The 19,233-nt window shown below is 44.8% G+C and overlaps 2 protein-coding genes across 2 annotated transcripts in view; one reads left to right on the forward strand and one right to left on the reverse strand.

The window, feature by feature from the left end:
• Positions 1–1,168: 1,168 nt before the first annotated feature.
• NOLC1 (nucleolar and coiled-body phosphoprotein 1) lies at positions 1,169–11,883 on the reverse strand. The gene is made up of 14 exons (XM_053984434.1): positions 11,746–11,883; positions 11,588–11,643; positions 11,388–11,509; positions 10,196–10,311; positions 9,297–9,438; positions 8,688–8,791; positions 7,888–8,038; positions 7,224–7,364; positions 6,739–6,828; positions 5,549–5,695; positions 4,765–5,325; positions 3,960–4,072; positions 3,500–3,580; positions 1,169–3,269 (listed from the first exon to the last, which is right to left on the reverse strand). Exons 1-14 carry the CDS (start codon positions 11,860–11,862, stop codon positions 3,111–3,113), a joined length of 2,100 nt encoding a protein of 699 aa, XP_053840409.1. The 5' UTR covers positions 11,863–11,883; the 3' UTR covers positions 1,169–3,110.
• The window catches only part of PIK3AP1 (phosphoinositide-3-kinase adaptor protein 1), a 40,968-nt gene continuing 33,598 nt past the window's right edge, over positions 11,864–19,233 (forward strand). Inside the window, exons 1-2 of the mRNA XM_053983219.1 lie at positions 11,864–12,026; positions 16,420–16,728. Of these exons, the coding sequence (XP_053839194.1) occupies positions 11,864–12,026; positions 16,420–16,728 (472 nt within the window). The remainder of the gene's footprint in view (positions 12,027–16,419; positions 16,729–19,233) is intronic.

Here is a 19,233-nt window from a genome sequence, read left to right on the forward strand (position 1 = left end):
CACCAGCTGCCCCGGCAGCTCGACGGGCAGCGGGGCAGCGCCCGTCCGCTGCAGCTCGTGCCTCCGGCCGGGCCGGTGTGTCTGATCGCCGTCAGGGCATCTCTCCAGTGACCGCTGCCCGGACAGCCCCAGGGCCAGAACCCCCTTGAGAGGAGGGCAATCGGAAGACGGTATTCAGGACAGCAAAAGGGAAAGGGCGGTGCACAAGGGAATTGGGATGTGAGGGACACTGCTCCAGCACACACCAGACGGGGATGTCCTGTTGGTCCAGTTCCAGCACTAATAACAGCTGTAAGTGCACCACTGTTGCACAAGGAAACCAGGCCTCTACACCAGGACAGCAGAAGAGCAGAGATGTAGGCTAAAGCTGCAAAATCTTGTGAAAGGACCAATTTTTCCCAGGAGTGTCAAGCATGTCACTTTGAGAGTCTCACAAAGCATTTCCCTCCCCAACACTTGTTGCACTTGCTCAGTCAGGTGCTGATCTCCAGCAAGGCTAATGAGATTCCTTGCATCCTATGCTGAAACTTCAGACAGCATTATATCTTCTCCTACAGCATCACATTCAAGGTGGAAGGCTGTGGCAGAGTGTTAGTTACAGAGCAACAGAGAGCCCAATGTGTGTGGTGCATCATCCCACCCTTTCCAGAGAACCGTAGTGCAAAGGGTAAAATTGAGCATTACAGCACTCAAGATCTCCACATGGCCCTACCTAAAGGCAGGGTTTCTTTTCCTTGCACACATAGAGGAAGAAATCTAAGGGGACACAAATCAGTTATTTTAACTAGATCTATACAGGGTTTTTCAGTTATGCCTATTCTTTCTTCCTACTATATGCTAGTGCTTATAGGGCCAACTACAATACAGCTAATTTGGCAGCAATATTTGAGAAGACCTGACAAGGTATTCTGATGAAAAGGGACTTGTACAGCTTTGGTTTTTGATATAAGCTTCTAGCATCTTACCCAAATTTCTCAGTCACTCAGTAGCCAGCTGCAAAGGCCACCTTTTACTTCTGAAGCTCTGTTACATGTCCACAATCATTTAAGTAAGATGACAAGAAGTAGTTGTAGACAGATGTAGAGACAGTGCTGTTACCCCCAAGCACTGGTACCCTCCCTTTTCCCACCTACTATCCCATATCTTTAACTACCAGATCCACTCAGACTACAAAGGTAGCATCTTTATTTTCTGACACATTAAATTCTCACATTTTATACTTTTTTAAAAACCTCAAAGCGTAGAAGTATTTTAAACAGTTTCAAATGTAAGTTCCTGATAAACAGAAAAAAGAGAGCAAATGACAAGATGATGTTCAAATCCCCACGCAGAAAATACTCTTCTCACCTTCCTTTGGCCTCTAACCTTTATTTCTTATAATAACTGTGGTCTCCTGGGCCCTTCTGCACTTCAATCCAGGCCCCAGTGATTGTGCAAGCTGGGGGGGAGGTCCTGAAAAATGCTCACTGGAAAAAGTTGCCATTCATGTACATGGGGGTGGCTCAGCAAGTCTCATCCCAACCCTCAATTAGGTGACACTGCTTCACACACAAACACAGCTTCCTGTAACAAGGCTCTTCTCACTGGCACCCTTTGGGGAGGGATTAGAAACATGGAAATCGGGCCCTGCACTACCTCTCAGTGGCTGGCAGTTTCATCATGTGGGGTACCCATATCTCACAGCCCACTACTCCGATTTCCAACATGCACTACCCCTATTCAACTCATACTGGCTGTGGGCTCAACCCACTGCTCCTCAAACTAGTTAATTTAACCCACCTAACAGAGGGCAAAGTATTTGAGTGAATATTTTCTACCAGATGCAAGCTGCACCTAAGTATGGAAGCAGTCACACAACTGAGTGAATGCAAACCCACCCCTCAGCACACCATTATACTGTCAATTGCTCATGAAATCTGAGTTTAGGCTGCAAGTTTCCCAACTTCTTTGTGGCTCCCCATACTGATCATACGCTTGTAGCTGGTACTTCAAACCTTACAGCACCAGGGTTTGCCCTAATGCCTAGTGCCTAGGCATTTTACTTCTCAAGAAGGATTTAACAGATGGAAAACAACTCAAAGACCAAGTGATTCAACTCAGAAATTTAAGGCATTAATGATACATTCACCTTGACTCCTAACAAGCTGCAGCTCACACTGCTGGCAGTAAATGTAAGCTGGCACATTTTACGTTCAGACAGAACAAAGAGTAATGCCACACTGCAGCCAGAGCCTCTGAAACAGTAACAGTGGTTATCCACCTCTGCCTTTTGCTGAGGCCTTAATCTCAGTCTCCTTTTCCCTTCCCATCAAGTGAAGCTTCGCAACCCCCATGCAGTCAAGTTTCTGCCCAATTTCACTCCCCAGCTACACTAATGGAAGTGTCATTAAGAGTGCCACAGCAGTACTATAGACCTCGGTCTTTCTGACAATAGCCCCCACCTTGCAACTCCACTCAATACTGTTACTCAACTACTACACCGGATTTAGAGACTGCTTCTCCAAGTACTCTGGTTAGTGGCCTCCAAAGGAGTGCAAGGAAGAGGAAAAGTAGGTATTTATTGCAAGGTGAAACCACAAAACAGAACAGAAAAGGAACCCATGTCACACTACTACGGTAAACTTGAAATGTCAGGTGGGGTTGGGGATTACAGCCAGAGTGCTCAAATCAGTTGTTCTTACAGCAACTAGTCAGAGACAAGTGACAATACTTGCCTTTTTAAAGGTATGAGAGTTAAACTGGCTGAAAAAGAAATGGGAGGTTAAAATACAGGACAACAATTTCTCTTTCTTCTACTAGATGGGCAGGAAACCAAAAGTAAGAATCACTTCCAGCCTTTTAAAATAAGACTGTAGAAAATATAAGTCTTGGCGGTCACCCTAGTGGTGCCAATAACACCAGCTTAAGGATGGTTTCAAATTAGGAGACTAAAAATTAGAAATAAAACGGGGAAACATTTGACCATTCTCCCACATCCCTCCCTATACTGGAGCTGCCTGCCCCACAAGGGGCATGGGGAGGTAGCATTCCAGGCAGGCTTGACACCCATAATGTCCATATGCCCATCCAAGGGGATCTGGTGAGCAGATGGTTTCTGAACTCCAATATTCTCAGTCACTTTCAAACTTGACGGAATTGACTTGGGTCGATATAGTGCCCCCACGGTAGCTGCCTCGCTTTTTCTTTGTTTTCTCATGACGGAAAGATTTGCCTTTAGTGTATTTCAGGATGTTGTTAGCTTTCTCACCCCAGTCACCAGCTGCTCCTTTCTGTGAGGGATAGAGAGGGGAAAAAGAAATTCAAGTCAGTACCCAAGAGAGCGAGGGCAATGCTTTGCACTTCACCGTACCCATCAAACCCCAGCACGTTCGCACAGGAGCGATACCACTCTCCCATGCGCCTCCTGGTGGAAGAAGGTCTCACCAAAACCGCTCCCCAGAAGCACACCGAGGCACTTTCCGAGACCAACTGTTACCTCTCTGGCACCACCTAGCCCTACCTTTGCTTCAAATGAGTTATCAGCCACACGGGCATCCACCTCAATCTCTTCTTCCCTTACGCGGCGGAATGGAGAGGAGGGCTGTTGGAAAAGAAGATGAGATACAGTAATCACGTACACACAATGTTTCTTTAGTAACAACATCCTTCCTTGCCCTGCAAATACAGAACCCTGTTCACATCACCCAATCTTTAAGTGTTTCTCAGATTCATCATTCTTTCTCTGCTTCAGATCAGGAGTGCTCCTGTGCAAGTATATCCAATCAGCTTTCGCAAGAATAATAGTATGTTCTTACGTGCACTCCCTAGGGTTATCCAGACAAGGTTAGAGTGCTTAAGGAGACAGCAAAAATACAAATAATCCTGTGGGCCCAGCCACCCAGAAAAATCCCAAACCAGCCTACTTTTTCAGAATGCAGAGATGCCTCTTCAGTCAGTTGCCACAGTCCACTCTCACTCACCCGTTTCACCTTGGGAACTGTGTGTGGTGTTTTGGCTTTCATCTTTGCTTTTTTACTGTGTGGTGTTTCTGGCTCCTGAACATCTTCCCTCTTCTGTTTCTTCCCGACTTTGCCTGTCAGATGCATAGCAGCAGAAGTTTAAAGGCAGTGTTGGGAAAAGTAATGGCTTCTGTTCCCCAGAAAGCAAACCCAATGTTGACACAGGTGTGAGAACTGGTGCCTGCATTACTTCACCCAGAAAACAGACTGCTGTACTAGACACTAATAAATTCTGAGTCAGCAAGGACCTCCCCATCCTATCCTAATGGATAAAATTTTATGCAATAGGGTAGCTCTATATGAATGATTTTGCATACTTGAGACAGTTCTGTTAGCCAAAATTTGCCAGATTTTGGATTCATACCATATGCACTTAGACACATCACTAGTGCATCACTAGTTGTTTTCCTCCTGGAGAATTAAAGACTGAGATTGTGCACTGGGGCATCAACTGTGGTGTCCCACTGCACACAGACAAGGTCCTCCAGCAGTCTGCTTTGCTGTCATTAAATCTTGTTCATGCACAGATGGCAACTGGCAACAACTACACAGAAATTACCACAAATTTCACTGCCAGCAGCTATGCAATGCAGACAAAAAAGATCCCACCAAATTCAAAACTAGCCCTTCCCTCTTACCACTGCACCAAATGGCACAATCTAATAACACACAGAGATTAGAATGAGTATTGTTTCAGAAAGTCTTCCATTCATTCTTAGTCAGTAACACTGCTTGACAGACCCACTTCCCACACTGCTGGTAATACCTCCATTGACTTTTCCAGTCTCTTCTTCTGAGCTGCTTTCACTGCTATTACTGCTGCCACCAGCTGGCTTAGACTTCATGTTGTTTGCAGCTACTGCAGATGCTTTTGCTTTCTCTGTGGAGGCAGTGGCTTTAGAACCATTCTGCACCCCCTTCACTGCCTTTTTGGGCTTTCCATCCTCTTCACTGGAACTGTCTGATGAACTGCTGCTACTACTAGAAGCAGCTGCCTTCTTCCCCACAGCTGCTTTTGCTGCCCCTGTAGATTTGGTGGCCAGTTTCCCTGCTGGTTTTTCTTCTTCTTCGCTGCTTGAGCTATCAGAGTCAGATGTGTCTGCTTTGGGAGCTGGAGTAGAAGGTTTGGACAGTGGCTTAGCCACTTTGCCAGCTGGTTTAGCTGGAGGGCCTTTCTTCTTCTCATCCTCAGAACTGCTGGAGCTGCTATCTGAATCAGAGCTACTTTGTGCTTTCTTTGTGGCAGCTGGCGGCTTCTTTGCTGCAGAGGTTGCTGCTTTAGTTGTGGGCTTCACAGGAGCTGCCTTCTTGTCAGAACTATCAGAATCTAGAACGGAAAGAAAAAAAGCAATCAAGGCTTAGTCCCATTTCTTTAACACAAGGCTAACATTCAGATTCAGCTGATACACAGAATGCTTCATCATCTGCTTGAAACAACATTGCAATGGGTATTCCTGTCCAACCGCACCCTCAGACCCTGGCCAGAAACAGAAAGGCCAGAACAAGAACAACATGCATGTAGAAATTCTCCTTCTCTCCCACCCCAATACCTGAGCTGTCTGAGGAAGAACTGGAGTCTTTCTTTGCTTGTCCAGGCTTGACAACTACTTTTGCTGGTTTGGAAGTATTCTTTATCGCAGGTTGTTTAGCAGGGAGCTTATTCCCTACCTTCTTTTTATCATCTTCAGAGCTAGAATCTAAAAAAACCAAAAAAACATTCTTCAAGTTAATAGGCTTCATGTGCAAGTTACTTTAGTGGTAACATGTATGTAATTTATGGGTAAGTGAAAAGCAAAATGGCTTGTGGCTCAAGGCTGAGCCACTAGGTAACTGGCAAGCATCTGATGTACACTTGAACAGTCAAGGCACAGCATTCATTTTTCCACACATCTTTGTTGGGAGAAAGTGGAAACAGTTTAAGTTGTTCACTAATGCATGCACAAGGAAGTAAATATTTGGGGAATAATATAGAAGAAGAGGAACTAAATAAGGAACTTTAGAGAAAGTACCACTATCATCAGACCTGGGGAGAAGAAACATTGAAAAAATAATCTATGTGGTAAGGATCAAAAAAAAAAGAATTAAAAATTAAGAAATAAAGTTGACAAAGCATACAAAGTGAGGCAGCAACACCACAGTATCTCATTTTAGCTAATTGCTGCCCTATCAGATGAGATAGCAGCAGTTTGAAAATGGAGACTCTTGAGTACAAAAACACTTTTGTTGGTGTTACATGGATCTGGAATACTAAACCTGATCTGTTCCAGTATTTCTGAACACTTTAGCAACACAAGACACAAAGTACACTGCTCCCATTTCTAGGGTCACATTAGAAGAAGGGAGGCATCTTCTAAGTCTATTTTGAACTTCATATGGTGATTACATTTTTATTTCAGAAACTCTCCAAACACAATGGAATAACAAACCCTAAAAATCTCAAGACACAGACACTCAAGAACAGTTTAACCATTAAAAGTCTGTGAGAAACCTGATTCACAATTCCCTGCCCTTTCCATCCAGCAGTATGGAGACTTTTCTACACTTGCCAATGGTCTTGTCTCATGGTCACACTCCACCTTGAATAGCAGGCTGCTGGTTTTCAATTTCATATCTTGCTAGTCATGGAGACACTGAAGCTTTTAAGCTCAAACACTGAGGTTCTTGGATACACCACTATGGAGCAATTTGGCCAGTAGAAAACATTAACACAAAAGAATCAGAACTTGATTTCTTGAATTACCTGAGTCACTGTCAGAACTGGATTCAGCCTTCTTGCTAGTCACAGCTTTCTTCTGGGGGGCAGGGATTGTTTTAGCTACTACTGCTTTGCCTGCAAAAGCAAGTTTAAAATTAATAGGCCACATCCACACCAAACCTTTGTCCCTAGATCCAAACCTTAGCAGATGTGAAAAAGCTCCATTCTCAGTATACCAGCCACTCAGCCAGCCTACTGGAAGCCATGCAAGAACTTGGCTTATTCCCACTAAACTAGATCCCAATGACTTTTCAAATCAGCATGTACAAATGCAACCTGAGCACAGTTCAGATCCACCAGTTGTACAGAGTGTTGTTTGGGATGCCTTCAAATTATTCAGAAGCTTCCAGAAGAGCAAATAGCAACATAGAGCAAAGACAAATGGCTTTTTCAAGGAAGCCAAGACCTTGCAAAAACCTTGTTGGCACAATGTAGTACTTCCCCTGCAGCCCCTCCTCCTCACAACATACCTGCTTCTGCCTTTGAGGGCACCTGCTCTGCCTCATCACTACTGTCTGAAGAGTCACTGCTCTCAGCCTTTTTTGCAGGAGCCTTAGCAAGGCCCTTCTTTGTCTGTGTTCCTTGAGGAGGTGGTACAGCACTGTATGGACCTATGAAGAGAAACACAGCATTCAGATGTCTGCATGATAATGGGAGCAGCACAAGGTGTTGTAGTTAGAATAAAGCACTTCTGCTATTCCCTTCCATTTATCCCCCTTCTGTAGCTACAATCCAAAACTAGCTTATAATTTGAAAGATTATACCCACCCCCCTGCTACCTCCTTGTTTCTACTGAGTTTAACTCTCCTCTTGGGGTTCAGCTGACCCAACCATCTCTGCAAAAGTTTTCTCTGCACTTTCAAAAGAACAGGAGCTTATCAGCAAACTTACAGAAAAAAAAATCAGATATGTCAATTTTTCATTGTTTTCATTTATTGCCTTCTCAAATCCTCTGGTTAGAGAGTCAGACTGACCTTAGATGATTGACTCACTACTCAGACCAGCTCTCTACTGGAAGCCTAAAGACATTATATCACACTGAACAGAGGCCCACTGAGCCCATCAACTGGACTGCAACTGAATGGTCCTGGATACTTCACAAAAAAAAAACCCTATTTAGTATTTTTTACATACCAGATTTTGGCTTTTGTTTTGCAGGTGGCTTTTCATCATCTGAGCTGTCAGATGAGTCCTCACTACTGGAACTTTTCTTGGCACGTTTGGTTTTCCCTGGACATGCTTGAGTGGCTGCAGATTTTGGCAGAGGTGATTTCTTGGGAACAGCCTTATCAAAAGAAATACATATTAAAAAAGGAAATTGCAGAAATCTTGTGGGGACAACTGGATGTAGATCTTGTTTAATTCCACACCTCACTTAAGAGCACATTCTCAAGACAAAGGGAAAAAGATTAAACAAGATTCTCAAATGCAAATTTTAAGAACCACATGAGTATCATTATCTTTCCAGTTCCTCTGCTATTGTTTTCTACTCCATAACCCCTAATGATGAGCTCCTCTGGACAAAAGGGCAGAGAACTGACTGAAATTTAGCAACTGCCACATGATTAAAAACAACTATGATTATTTTTGTGTTGCAGGAAACATTTTTAAACGCTCGCTAGTGGAAAACTCAAAGTAACAGCTAAACATGAAAGAGTCAGGCCAAAGCGACTTTATATAATGGAGACACAATATAGTTATGACACAATAAGGTGTTTTCCTGTAAAGGAAGGAGCAGAGAAAGTAGTAAGGAGATATTAGGGAAGAAAGCAGTACATGGAGAGATGCTAGAACACATAATCCCACCATATGAAGGAGAAGCAGGTGTAAGAGTTATGTCCAGCACAGCATCTGTGTAGTCTGTGCCTGCAAGATAACACCCAGTGTTACTAGACTTCTACACTGTTCATTAAGTTTTTCATAGTCTAATTTACCTTTTTTGGTGCAGCTTTTTCCTCATCAGAATCTTCACTGCTGCTGCTACTGCTTGCTGCTTTTCCATTGACAACTTTGGTGGCTGCCTGGGCAGCTTTACTTCCTTTTGAGAAAAGTAAAAAGGGACATTGCAAAACATGCAAAACATGAGGGATAATTACATCAAGCAGTGAGTATCTTAGAGAGAAAAGAACCACAGAAGCCTACACAGCTGATTAAGTAGTACTGCTTTTTGCAGTAGTACTGCAAAACTGTTAGCTTATCCTACTGCAACCTTAGAGAAAGTTTTCTGGAAACTGTCTTGTAGCTCATGGAAAGTTCCAAAACTAAAGGTTTAGTAAAGATCTTCCCTGCTTTTTGAGGGGAAGACAATGGTAAAAGCAAAACATAAACAGTTATTCAAACAATGTGGTGCTCAAGACCAGATGTTTTATTTGCATTAAGTTCTACACCTCTGTGTCAGAAGAGACTAGACTGGAGTGCAAATGGCAGTGAAAGCAGATTTTCAGACTGCTATGTTAATACATATGTCTTTGCATGTAGGTACAGCCCCAGCACTCCTCCCCTGCTTTTCTGATTTTGCACTTATGATACACAATAACAAGTACCTAATTTAGGTGTTGCTGCTTTTGGTGGTTGCTTCTTTGGTGCTTCTTCATCTGAGCTGCTTGAGTCAGAACTGGAACTCTCTGCTTTCTTCTGAGGCTGGATTTTGGCTCCAGCTGGCTTCACCACAGGTTTTACACCTTTCTAAACAACAGCAGGAAAAACTGATTAAGCCTCAAAGTCATGAAAAGAAAATAAGGCTAATAAGATGGACACATTCACAGAGTGTAGAAACAGCTGTCTTTCACAGAAGTTACCATTTAGATTTGAAAACACCACTCTACTTAATGGTCAGGGTCCGAAAATCGTGGGAAAACAGCTTTGCTCTAGAAAATCCCCCAGAAATGCACATCAATCTTCAGCTTTGCCTCCTCAAAATGGGGCAGCTCTGAGGCTGGCACTGTTCTCTTCTCTACAGATCCCACTAGCTTGAAGACTGAAAATACTGACTGGGCAACTCTAGCTGGTCTCCTCTAGTGTACAATGTTATCACTCTTCCTCCCCTGACATCATTCTTCCTTGCCTCCACTTCAAGACCATGACTGCAGCAAGAAAAAGCAAAGAGAAGACTCTCTTTTTACATAAACACACACACACACACACATATATATAAAGATCAAACTTATAGTACCAAATCTTTCTTTGCAAAGGAAGTAAGCCCTGGCAGTCTTAGGATAAAAGCAAGGGCCAGACTTGGATATAAAACAAAGTGGGTGCAGGACAAAAAATTAACATTTCTTGGGACCAGTCCAAATTGCACTACAGAAATGTCTTTTTGCATTGTATCTGCACCAGCATGGGCACTTCATAGTTCAGGACAAGTGAGCCCAATATCCCACGCAATTCTGTTGGTTAAATCTGCTAGTATTCATCATTAAAGATGCTGGAAAGAAAAGCCAACCTTTGCTGGCTTCTTCTCCTCCTCCGAGTCTGAATCATCACTGGAGTCCTCACTGCTGCTCTCTGCCATCTTGGCTGCAGGAACTGCTTTTGCTTTGGGCACAGCTGATGCTTTAGCTGCAAAAAAGGGACAGCATACATTGATGACAAGTTAATTCACAGTTTTCAAGTACCTTTATCTTGCACTAGTGGGTGTTAGGGCAAAAGGATATATTAAGGTCACTAAACCATGACTGAAGTTCGTAACACTGACTTTGTTTCCTGAGCAGTGTATGGCAGACTGCTCTAAAATGGGTAAGCAAAAAGATCAAACCATGCCAGACTTTATCTTTGTCACACACAAATTTAAGTGCAGACTTCTATCACCAAAGAGGACATCCCAAAAAGAAAGACATAATATTAGCTGGGTCTGCATACCTTTCAGCTTAAAGAAACCTGCTGAGCAAGTACCAACTGGTGCTTGCAAAGAGAACCACTGCAATGTTGTGTTAAGGTTCTGGACACCCAAATGTGTTTTGGCCAAATCTACTTCCTGCTTACTGATTGCTTTTCAATAATGTGGAGCAAAAAAAAGAGTTTTGTCATATGTTATATTTACAACATTTCCTTATCAAATAAAAATGAGATCTAAATTCAAATTCAGCTTTAGGATGGCTCAAGTTGAAGACATTTTCTCTTTCTGTGTCTCTCCCTCTCCTCATTTATTCTTTCCCTCCTGCAAACCTACTGCTAGACACACACAATCTTGTGTACAGCGATCAACGAAAGATACAAGAACAGTTTCAGATGAAACAGAAAAATCTAGCTCACCACATAGCAAAGTGCAGCACAGGGATGTGTTTTTTGGTTGCACTAGTACACGAGCTCTAAAGAAAAAAGGGTAGCAACCTCACACAAGCAGCAGGTGAGTAGGGATGCCTGCCACTTCTCTGGAATGGCTAAAACCTTTCATGGGACACAAACTGCTGTGCCTACATTTTAACAAGATACAGAGATCAGCCTTAACTAAAATGAACCTATCTTCCACGTCATGGGCAAAAGACCTGCCAAAACCGAGATCAGTCAGTACAAACCTAATCCCTGATAGCTGCTGAAAGACCTTAAAAGAGCTACTGCAGTTGAGCTCTAAATGCACGTGAGAAGCCAATGGCAAACCCAATCCCGGTGCGCACTAGGGCCGCGCACAAACCTACCAGGCTTCTTGGCCGGGGGCTTCTCATCCTCTTCGCTGGAGCTGTCACTGCTGCTGGCGGACGGCTTCCTCTTCGCCTGGCCGCCGTTCGGGACCAGCTTTCTCTTCTTGGCCGCTGGAGACCTGCGGGCAGAAGGGTTGAGCGAGGCTCTGCGGGGCGCGGCCCGGGCGGGGGGGCACCCGCAGCCCGAGGGGACTTACCGCAGCCAGTAGGTGAAGATGTCCAGGAGGGAGGCCGCGTTGGGGTCCTGCTCCTTCTAAAGCGAGAGAGGCCAGAGTCAGTCGGTCAGTCGGTCGGTCGGTCAGTCGGTGATCCCCCGCCCGTCCCGTCCCGTCCCGTCCCGTCCCGTCCCGCTCACCGCCACCGCCGCCGCCTCCCTGGCGAAGGCGCGCGCGGCGCCCTGGCAGCCGCTCTCGCGCAGGAACGCGAGCACGAGGGGGAACAGGTCGCTGGGCACCGCGCGCCGCTCCGCCATGATGCCCACGCCGACACGTGCCGCGCGCGCACGCGCCAACGCTTGCGTGCGTCCGTGCGTGCGTACGCGCCTGCGTGCGTGCGCGCGCCGCCGCGGCCCCCCCCCTACCGCTGCCGCATTGCCCGGGCGGCGCCGCTTCGGGGCGCGGTGGCGGCACCCCCGGCGTGAGGGGATGGGAACCCGGGAGTGCCCGCTCGGCTCTGGAAGCGGGAAGACTTAAGTCCGCTTAAGCCTCGCCAGTTTACTCCTACTTGTAATCCGTTTTAAATCACTGAAAGGCGAATGCTGGGGGAAGGGTGCAGAGCAGGAGTTGGGTTGCTCTAGGGAGGAGAGCGGGCGGGGAGCTGTGGGCAGCCTCAGTGCTGGCAGAGCGCTCAGCAGCGCGGCCGGCAGAGAGCTCGGTGCCGCCGGCGGCGCTCACCGGCACGCTCAGCCTCTGAGGCAGCGGAGCCCACACAGGAGCGTGCTGAATGCTCCTACTAAATCCGTACGGGAACAAAGGGAGTTGGTAAAAGTAACACCGTGATCTTAAAGCGGCAACCTGTGAGAGACAGAAAAGGAATTTGAGACAAGGCTATCTGGAATATAGGCTTGAAGGGCTTCAAGGTGGGAGATAGGGTATGAAACAGGTATAGCTCAAGTAAGTGCTGAAGACCCGGACCTGACCTTAAATGGAGCTTCTGGACCTATGGAAAAAAGTAGATGTAGAAGCCCCAGATGAGGCTGTTATAAATTAATGCTCCGATTTAATAATTAAAGAAATTTATTAAATGATCAAAGTATAAATTTGGAAAAAAAAAAAAAGAAAAAATAATAACCACAAGCGATTTGACTCTGAGCCAGGTGATCAGTGTTGGGGAGACTTAAGACTTGGTCTCTATCACACCAAAGTCCCCGAGGGTCTCTGAGGGTCAGTTCTAAGGGGTCCATTTTTATACAATCTCTTGGGCTTTGGAATAGAGTCTTCTTTAGCATATTATCGTGTTTTCCTGGAACTGGTGGAAGATTGCTGAAATCCTGTCAGGTGAAAAATTCCGGATAAGCTTCTGATGATGCCTATCAGAATGCCTCCTGCTGGGGTCTAGTCAGACGAGAGAAATCCCTTGGGATATACATTTCTGGAGACAGTGTTTCCTGGCGTTTTGAATTTCTATCACTTAGCTTGCTTGCTGCCCGACACTGGTTTTAGTACACAAAATGCTGTGGTTTTTAATTTCATTTAGCACGAATTATTTTATGACATATATTACATATTAAAAGGCTGAGCAGGACAAGCTTAGTGTGTTAGTGTACTCACAACCCTGATGAGGATAAGATTTCATTCACCTGTTGTATATTGAAGTGGCTTTAGTTACTTTTTCAGGAAAATTTTTTCCTGTAATACTGCGGATTTGTTCTGCTGGATGTAGCTCTCTATTCCTGCCTTTGTGAAGGATGTCACTTTTCTTGATTTTCTTCAATAGATTGTACTATAAAGCTTGCTGAGGGCCAAGGAAGAAGAGAGTCCTGTGCTTAAAGTCTAGATTTAGGGCTGCCGGGGTCAAAAAAACAGTGGTAGGTAGGCAGGCAGTGTTTTGCTTTTTATATTTCCCTTACTTAGCCCTCTGCACTTAACTATTTCCAAATATTGCTGTTCTGTGCTGTGTGGCTGTTCTGTACCTTGGTGCCTAATGAACACACACAATTGGATGGGCTCTGTTCTCAGCAAAGCGTGCCTGTTGCTAGTGTTTCTGGAAGGCTCCATGTTTGCACTCATGGGGAAGTAGAAGTCAGCTCTTGTGGTATTTTGTGCTGTAAGATGTCATTTTGTACAGATGCTGTAGCCTGTGTAGCAGAAAATGGGTGTTGTGCTGAGACTTGATTAGATATGTTTACTTGATTTTGAGATGCCCTGCCCCATTTATGTATGGAATAACATGAGGCTGTGTTGCAGAAAGGAAACTGTTTACAGGAACTAATATTTCTTAGTTTTTGTAGTTTCCCCTCTACAGCTATAGCTGCAAGCTTCATCTGCAAAGCTCAGCAAACTTTTGTACTTTTGCCTACATTGGAAAGGAAAAGATGCAGCTTTTGCTGGTAAACTGTTGTTACTTTAAGCCCTGCTGTGTGAAGTAACTGTGTGAATTTCCCTGGCTGTGAGGAGCCAGGGAAATTACTGACTGTGTTTGCTTCACTGGCTCACTTTGCTTCTCCTCTGGTTAATAAGTATCTCCCTCTCCTGCCTGGCCTTTGCCAGTCAGGTCTGTTCCCTATGCTGTGTAGCTGCTTCTCTTCAAAGGTGTGTGGCTTTCTAGGTGTGCTCCCCTGTGTTGTGCCTGCAGGTGTCCAGATGACCTGTCAGAGAAAGCCATTTTGTCCTTGTATTCCCCAAGACAGTAGTGGGAGATCCTGGGATCTATAAGGCAAGCAAATTCAACAGATTTGTTACTGCTTGTGAATTCCTCACCTACTCCTCATAAGTCTTTTCAGTCCTCCCCTAGGCAGCCATGTTGCTTTTGTTAAGGCTGCAGGGAGAGCTATGCATGGGATCTTTTTAATATCACAGTGACTAAACTGCCCCCAGCACTCGAGGTGAGGCCACTCCAGGGCAGAGCAGAGCAGGACAATCCCCTCCCTTGCCCGGCTGGCCATGCTGTCCCTGATGCCCCCCAGGACAGGCTTGGCTTTCCTGGCTGCCAGGGCACTGCTGGCTCATGTTCAACTTGCCATTGCCCAGGAACTCCAGGTCTGTTTCTGCAGCACTGCTCTCCAGCCTCTCATTTCCCAGCTCATCTCAGAGGAGAACATTTCCATGAGAGGTCTCTGGCCTTGCCACTCTTTTCGTGACCAAGAAAAAGTGAAGACAGATAGCATTAGTATTCAAACATGTACTCAATCCTTTCCTTGTTATTGCTTGTAAGTCCCTAGCAAAAAAAGCATTGGCTCCAGAAAGAGCAATCTAGTCCTTTTCTTAGGACAGGGATAAGACAGACCATTGAGAATAATGCTGCAAATGCAGCTGTGTTTGTATGCTGCAGTGAACTGAAGTGAGGAAGGATTTGTACAGTCAATTTTGGGCAAGGTAGGATGAAATGGTCCCTCTATTTCTTCTCTCTTATTTTTTTTCCTTTAATTATTTCTTTAGGAGATTTGTGTTTGTTAGGCCTTCCTACTGTGATAGGGTGTGAAGGGGCTTTTGCCTCGGTTTGCTATCTGAGTTTTTAGTTGGAGGTTGCTGAAACCACACACTAGCAGTTATTTTACTTAAGCTCCTTTGTGGAGGCACATTAATTTCACTTCAGTGACTTGGGAAGTTTAAATGCTAAAGAGGTTTCCTGTGGGCTTTGCATTGATTAAATAAAATGCAGAGTATACTAAGTGACACTGACAGACATGGAGAAGCGCTGTGGGTTCCCTGGAAGCTGACTCTGCTAACCCTCTCTGTGTTACTGCAAGGCTTTAAAGAGAGAGAATTTAAAAGCTCATTTCATAAGAGCATGTTGAAATTCTCATCTAACATCAGAAAGATAATTTTGTTTTTAACTTTTTATACTGGAAGTTAGAAGATACACAGCTTAACAAGGAAAATAATGTGGAACAGTCATAAAGTCATCCATCTGTTTAAATAGTTCTTAATATGTACTTGCTATTGCATAATAGTAAAATAATTTGCTTAAAGATTCTTGTTTCCAATTAGTTAACTTTTGTCTTTCACATAAATCTCAAGTTGGGATTCTTCTCCAGTGTCTGTGTGTTCTTTATTCTAGTGTATACTTTTGGGATGATTCAGAAGGGAAAGTTATGGTTTCTCCTTCGTATACCTGGAATTACCCATAAAGCTTTATCATCAGGAAGTGCTTTTTGTCCTAGTACTTCCCTATTGAGGAGAACAAATACCTTGGTTTTGGAAGACAGGCAGTGGCACACAGTTTTTAAGCTTAAAGTAGGTTTTGAGTAAAGAAAGATTTGGAGGTAACAAGAGAGTTTGACTAACTTCTGAGATAGAGTTGATTAGTGGAAAATAGTTGGTTCCTTTCTGCTTGTAACCACCTCTGTTCTAACATTAGTGGTGATGTTAAGCTGTATACAAGAATGTTGAATGACTGCCTCGACTGGGAAGCCAGATTATAAGGATCTGCTTTTGCTGTGCTGAAGTGCATCAATGAAAGATCTCAGTGGTTACAAGTGGTTTTTCAAAGTTTGCAAAGGAATAGGCTGAATAATTTAGGCAGAATCTGTTGCTTTGTCTTCAGTGACAAAATTAGTAAGTTGAGTCCTACTCTCTGAACAACAACGGTGTCCTTTGCTGCTTATTGTCTCTGTACTCAAACATGAGCATAGTCTTACAGAAACTGGTAAATTTCATTTGGAAGGCAGCATCTTCTAGATGAAAACACAGAACATCGAGCTACTTCATTCTGTAGGGAGCAACTTGGCTTCTCCCTAGGAGTTTTCCTTGCTCATAAACCGAAGTTAGGGATGAGTATAAAGCAGGTATTGCTTGTTCTTTTCCTCAGCTGTTGCTCCCGGTTTCTTGGGACCGCTGTATTACTGTAACACAACTTTTCCTCGCTGTAGCGCTGTTTCCTCGGCCACCTACGGAATGTGTGATAGGAGCCAGCTGGAAAAGGCAGTTTCCCTCCTTGGGGAAGAGTCCCGCCGAGTACCGGACAGGCGACGCGCGGCCGGGCAGGGGCAGCCCCGTGCCCGGCTCTGCAGGGGGCGCCGCGGGCGGGAGGCGGGGCCGGGAGGAGCCCGGTGCCGTGTCCTGTGCCGTGCCGGGGGCGAGGGAGCGGCCGCGGGGCGATCCACCGCCTTGCTGCGCCGCCGATGTGAGGGAAGGGGAGCGGCCCCTTGCCCGCCAGCCCCGGACCATGGCGGCCCCCGGTAGGTGCCGCGGCTGTCGTCCCGGGAGCCGCGGGGAAGCGGCGGGGCTTCACCGCCCGGTCGTGCTGCGCGGCGGCCCCGCTGTGCTCCGGCGGGCCGCGGCTCTCCGCGGCTGCCCCGCGGCAAGGTGCCGGCAAGCGGAGCGTAGCGGAGCCCTGCCCGCTGCCCCCGTGGGGCGGTGCCGCTGCGCGGCTCTGCGCGCCCCTGGCGCTCCGCTGCTGGGGAAAGGGGAAGGGGGGTCCGCTCTCCGGCTTCAGGGAACCCTGCCGCTCTTCAGAGCGACGGTGGCTCCTTTGCTCGTAGCCGGCTGCAGCGCTTTCTAGCTCGCCTTGCTTCACTTGTCTAGAGTTCAGGACAGCTGCTGGCAGAGCTTTCCTGCATCTTAAGTGCACTTCGGCTTGGCAGGTCAGCGAGTCTTGAGGGAAGGTGTTCCGTAGAATAATTTGCCTCTGTCCGCCTTTACTACTTACATGTTTTTCTGTGATGTTTTATAGAGAAGTCAATTTTTCCTAAATACGGCTTTAATTCTTCAGCACCACTTCCTTTTGGGGGTATGACTTGGTGCCCCTTGGTGCCCCTTGCCACAATGGCACAGGATCACAAGCTGAGCTAGTTTGCCGTAATTGAAAGTGTTTTAGCTGACGTGTGTGCGGGTAAAACTACCTAGAATAAGAGCTGCAAACTCAAGGGGAGTTTAGCCTGTATTGTGTAAGTCTTGCTAATGACCAATTTGCAAGTTCCTCTCTTTGCAGGGAAACGTATGGGTTTTATCTAAAAAAGGAAAAAAACGTGCCATTCTCAGGGTGTGAAGTAACATTTGTGTTTCATTGACGCGTATCTCCTTGTCAGGTAAAAATAAACTAAACGGAGGTCTCAGGAGATTTGTGGGCAAAACTACTTTTCTCCTTATAAACAGAAGGTGATTTCACAGAGACCCTTAAAAAGAGAACAACTTTAGATTAATGTATCGTAATGCAAATCTCTTGTTCCTCTCTGTGAAGTTTGGTTTGCAGAAACTTTATCTGCTTTGATTCTGCTATTTCCTCTTGCTTGTTTGCAGCATTTTATTTAAAGATTTTCTATTCCAGTCGAGGTAAGAAGTCTCATGTGATCACTATTACTGTGCATTCCATGTATGCAGAGAATGCATTTATTTCATCATACATCACTTAAATACACACACTTCACATACTGAAATGTGGAAGGTGCTGAGGACTTCTCTTAATGGCCCACCAGCAGTTTCTGTGACTTCCTGGAAGTGCTCTCTCTTATAAGAATTTGATTATTAAGATTCTTTGATTATTAAGATTTCTTATTAAGATTAAGGAAATTCTTGCATTTCCTTTATACTATAGACAATTATCTTTAATGGAGAGTAAATTCCCATCTATCAAGGATTGTTATTTTGGACAGCATTATTTCTGTATCCTCCATACACATGAATCACAAAACACACTGGAACAGGTTATATAATGCCTTTCTTATGTAGTCAGAATTGGAGATGGATTTTCTTGTAGCAGATGAAGATAAATTGTGCATATGATCCTCTGAGTTGGAGTGAAGGAATTAGTCTGATTTTTTTACCTGGTCTGTGGACAATGAGAAGTCATGATCTGCTTATGAGAGAGAGGTATGTGAAAGATGGCATAGAAAAGTTGTGTGTTGCTACAAGCCCTGAATATTCTTTATGGGGCCCACAAGTACAATGGAAAACTTTATGATCTAGAAATTGAAAAAGGGTCAAAACTTTTGGCTTATGGAATGAAATGATAGATATGCCGGTCGATAATGTAAGATGTAGTCCTACCCAGAGCCAATATGCCAGCTTCCCACAGTATTGTTCAGCTATTTCAGTGGAAATCAGAACCTTATGATATGGCCATAAACCACTATCGCATGTTTGGGCTGAGCCTAAAGATTATCACCTCACTACTTGCAGACATAGTTTGGAGATGTGCCTGATTTGTTTGCTTCTCAGAGAGAGACTGTGAAGACATGACATGGTCATGCATACTTTTATATGCTTGCCATGAGCCTATGTGATTTTTACTGAATTGTTTCATCCTCTTCCAGTCTATGGGCAGTTTGTGAGCTAGGGGAAGCTTTGCATGTCATTTGTGCTGTTTAATTTGTGGGGCTTACACTTCAATTATGGATTTTAGGCATTTCTATGGTACTGGCTTGTAATCTCATCAGTCTGTTATCGTTGCTGTGTAGTAAAATGTGCCACTAAACACTGGAGAGGCAGTTACAGCTGGAAAGCATTCCAAAGGTTATGGTTTATCATTGCAAACTGCAACAGAACTGCACCTTTATGATTTTCTATGAAGCAAATTAACATGCTCTGCAGTATTTTTAATAGTGCTGGCATTTTGTACACAGAGGCAAAAGTATTTTTAATATTCTAAGCTTACGAATCCAGTAGCAAAGTATTGTTAAAATTTAAACTAGATCACACTTGAGAGTGTGAAAGACAGACTTGCACCAGCCACCTATTTTTCTTCA

Source organism: Vidua macroura, chromosome 8 (assembly GCF_024509145.1).
Source record: "Vidua macroura isolate BioBank_ID:100142 chromosome 8, ASM2450914v1, whole genome shotgun sequence".
Classification (NCBI taxonomy): domain Eukaryota; kingdom Metazoa; phylum Chordata; class Aves; order Passeriformes; family Viduidae; genus Vidua; species Vidua macroura.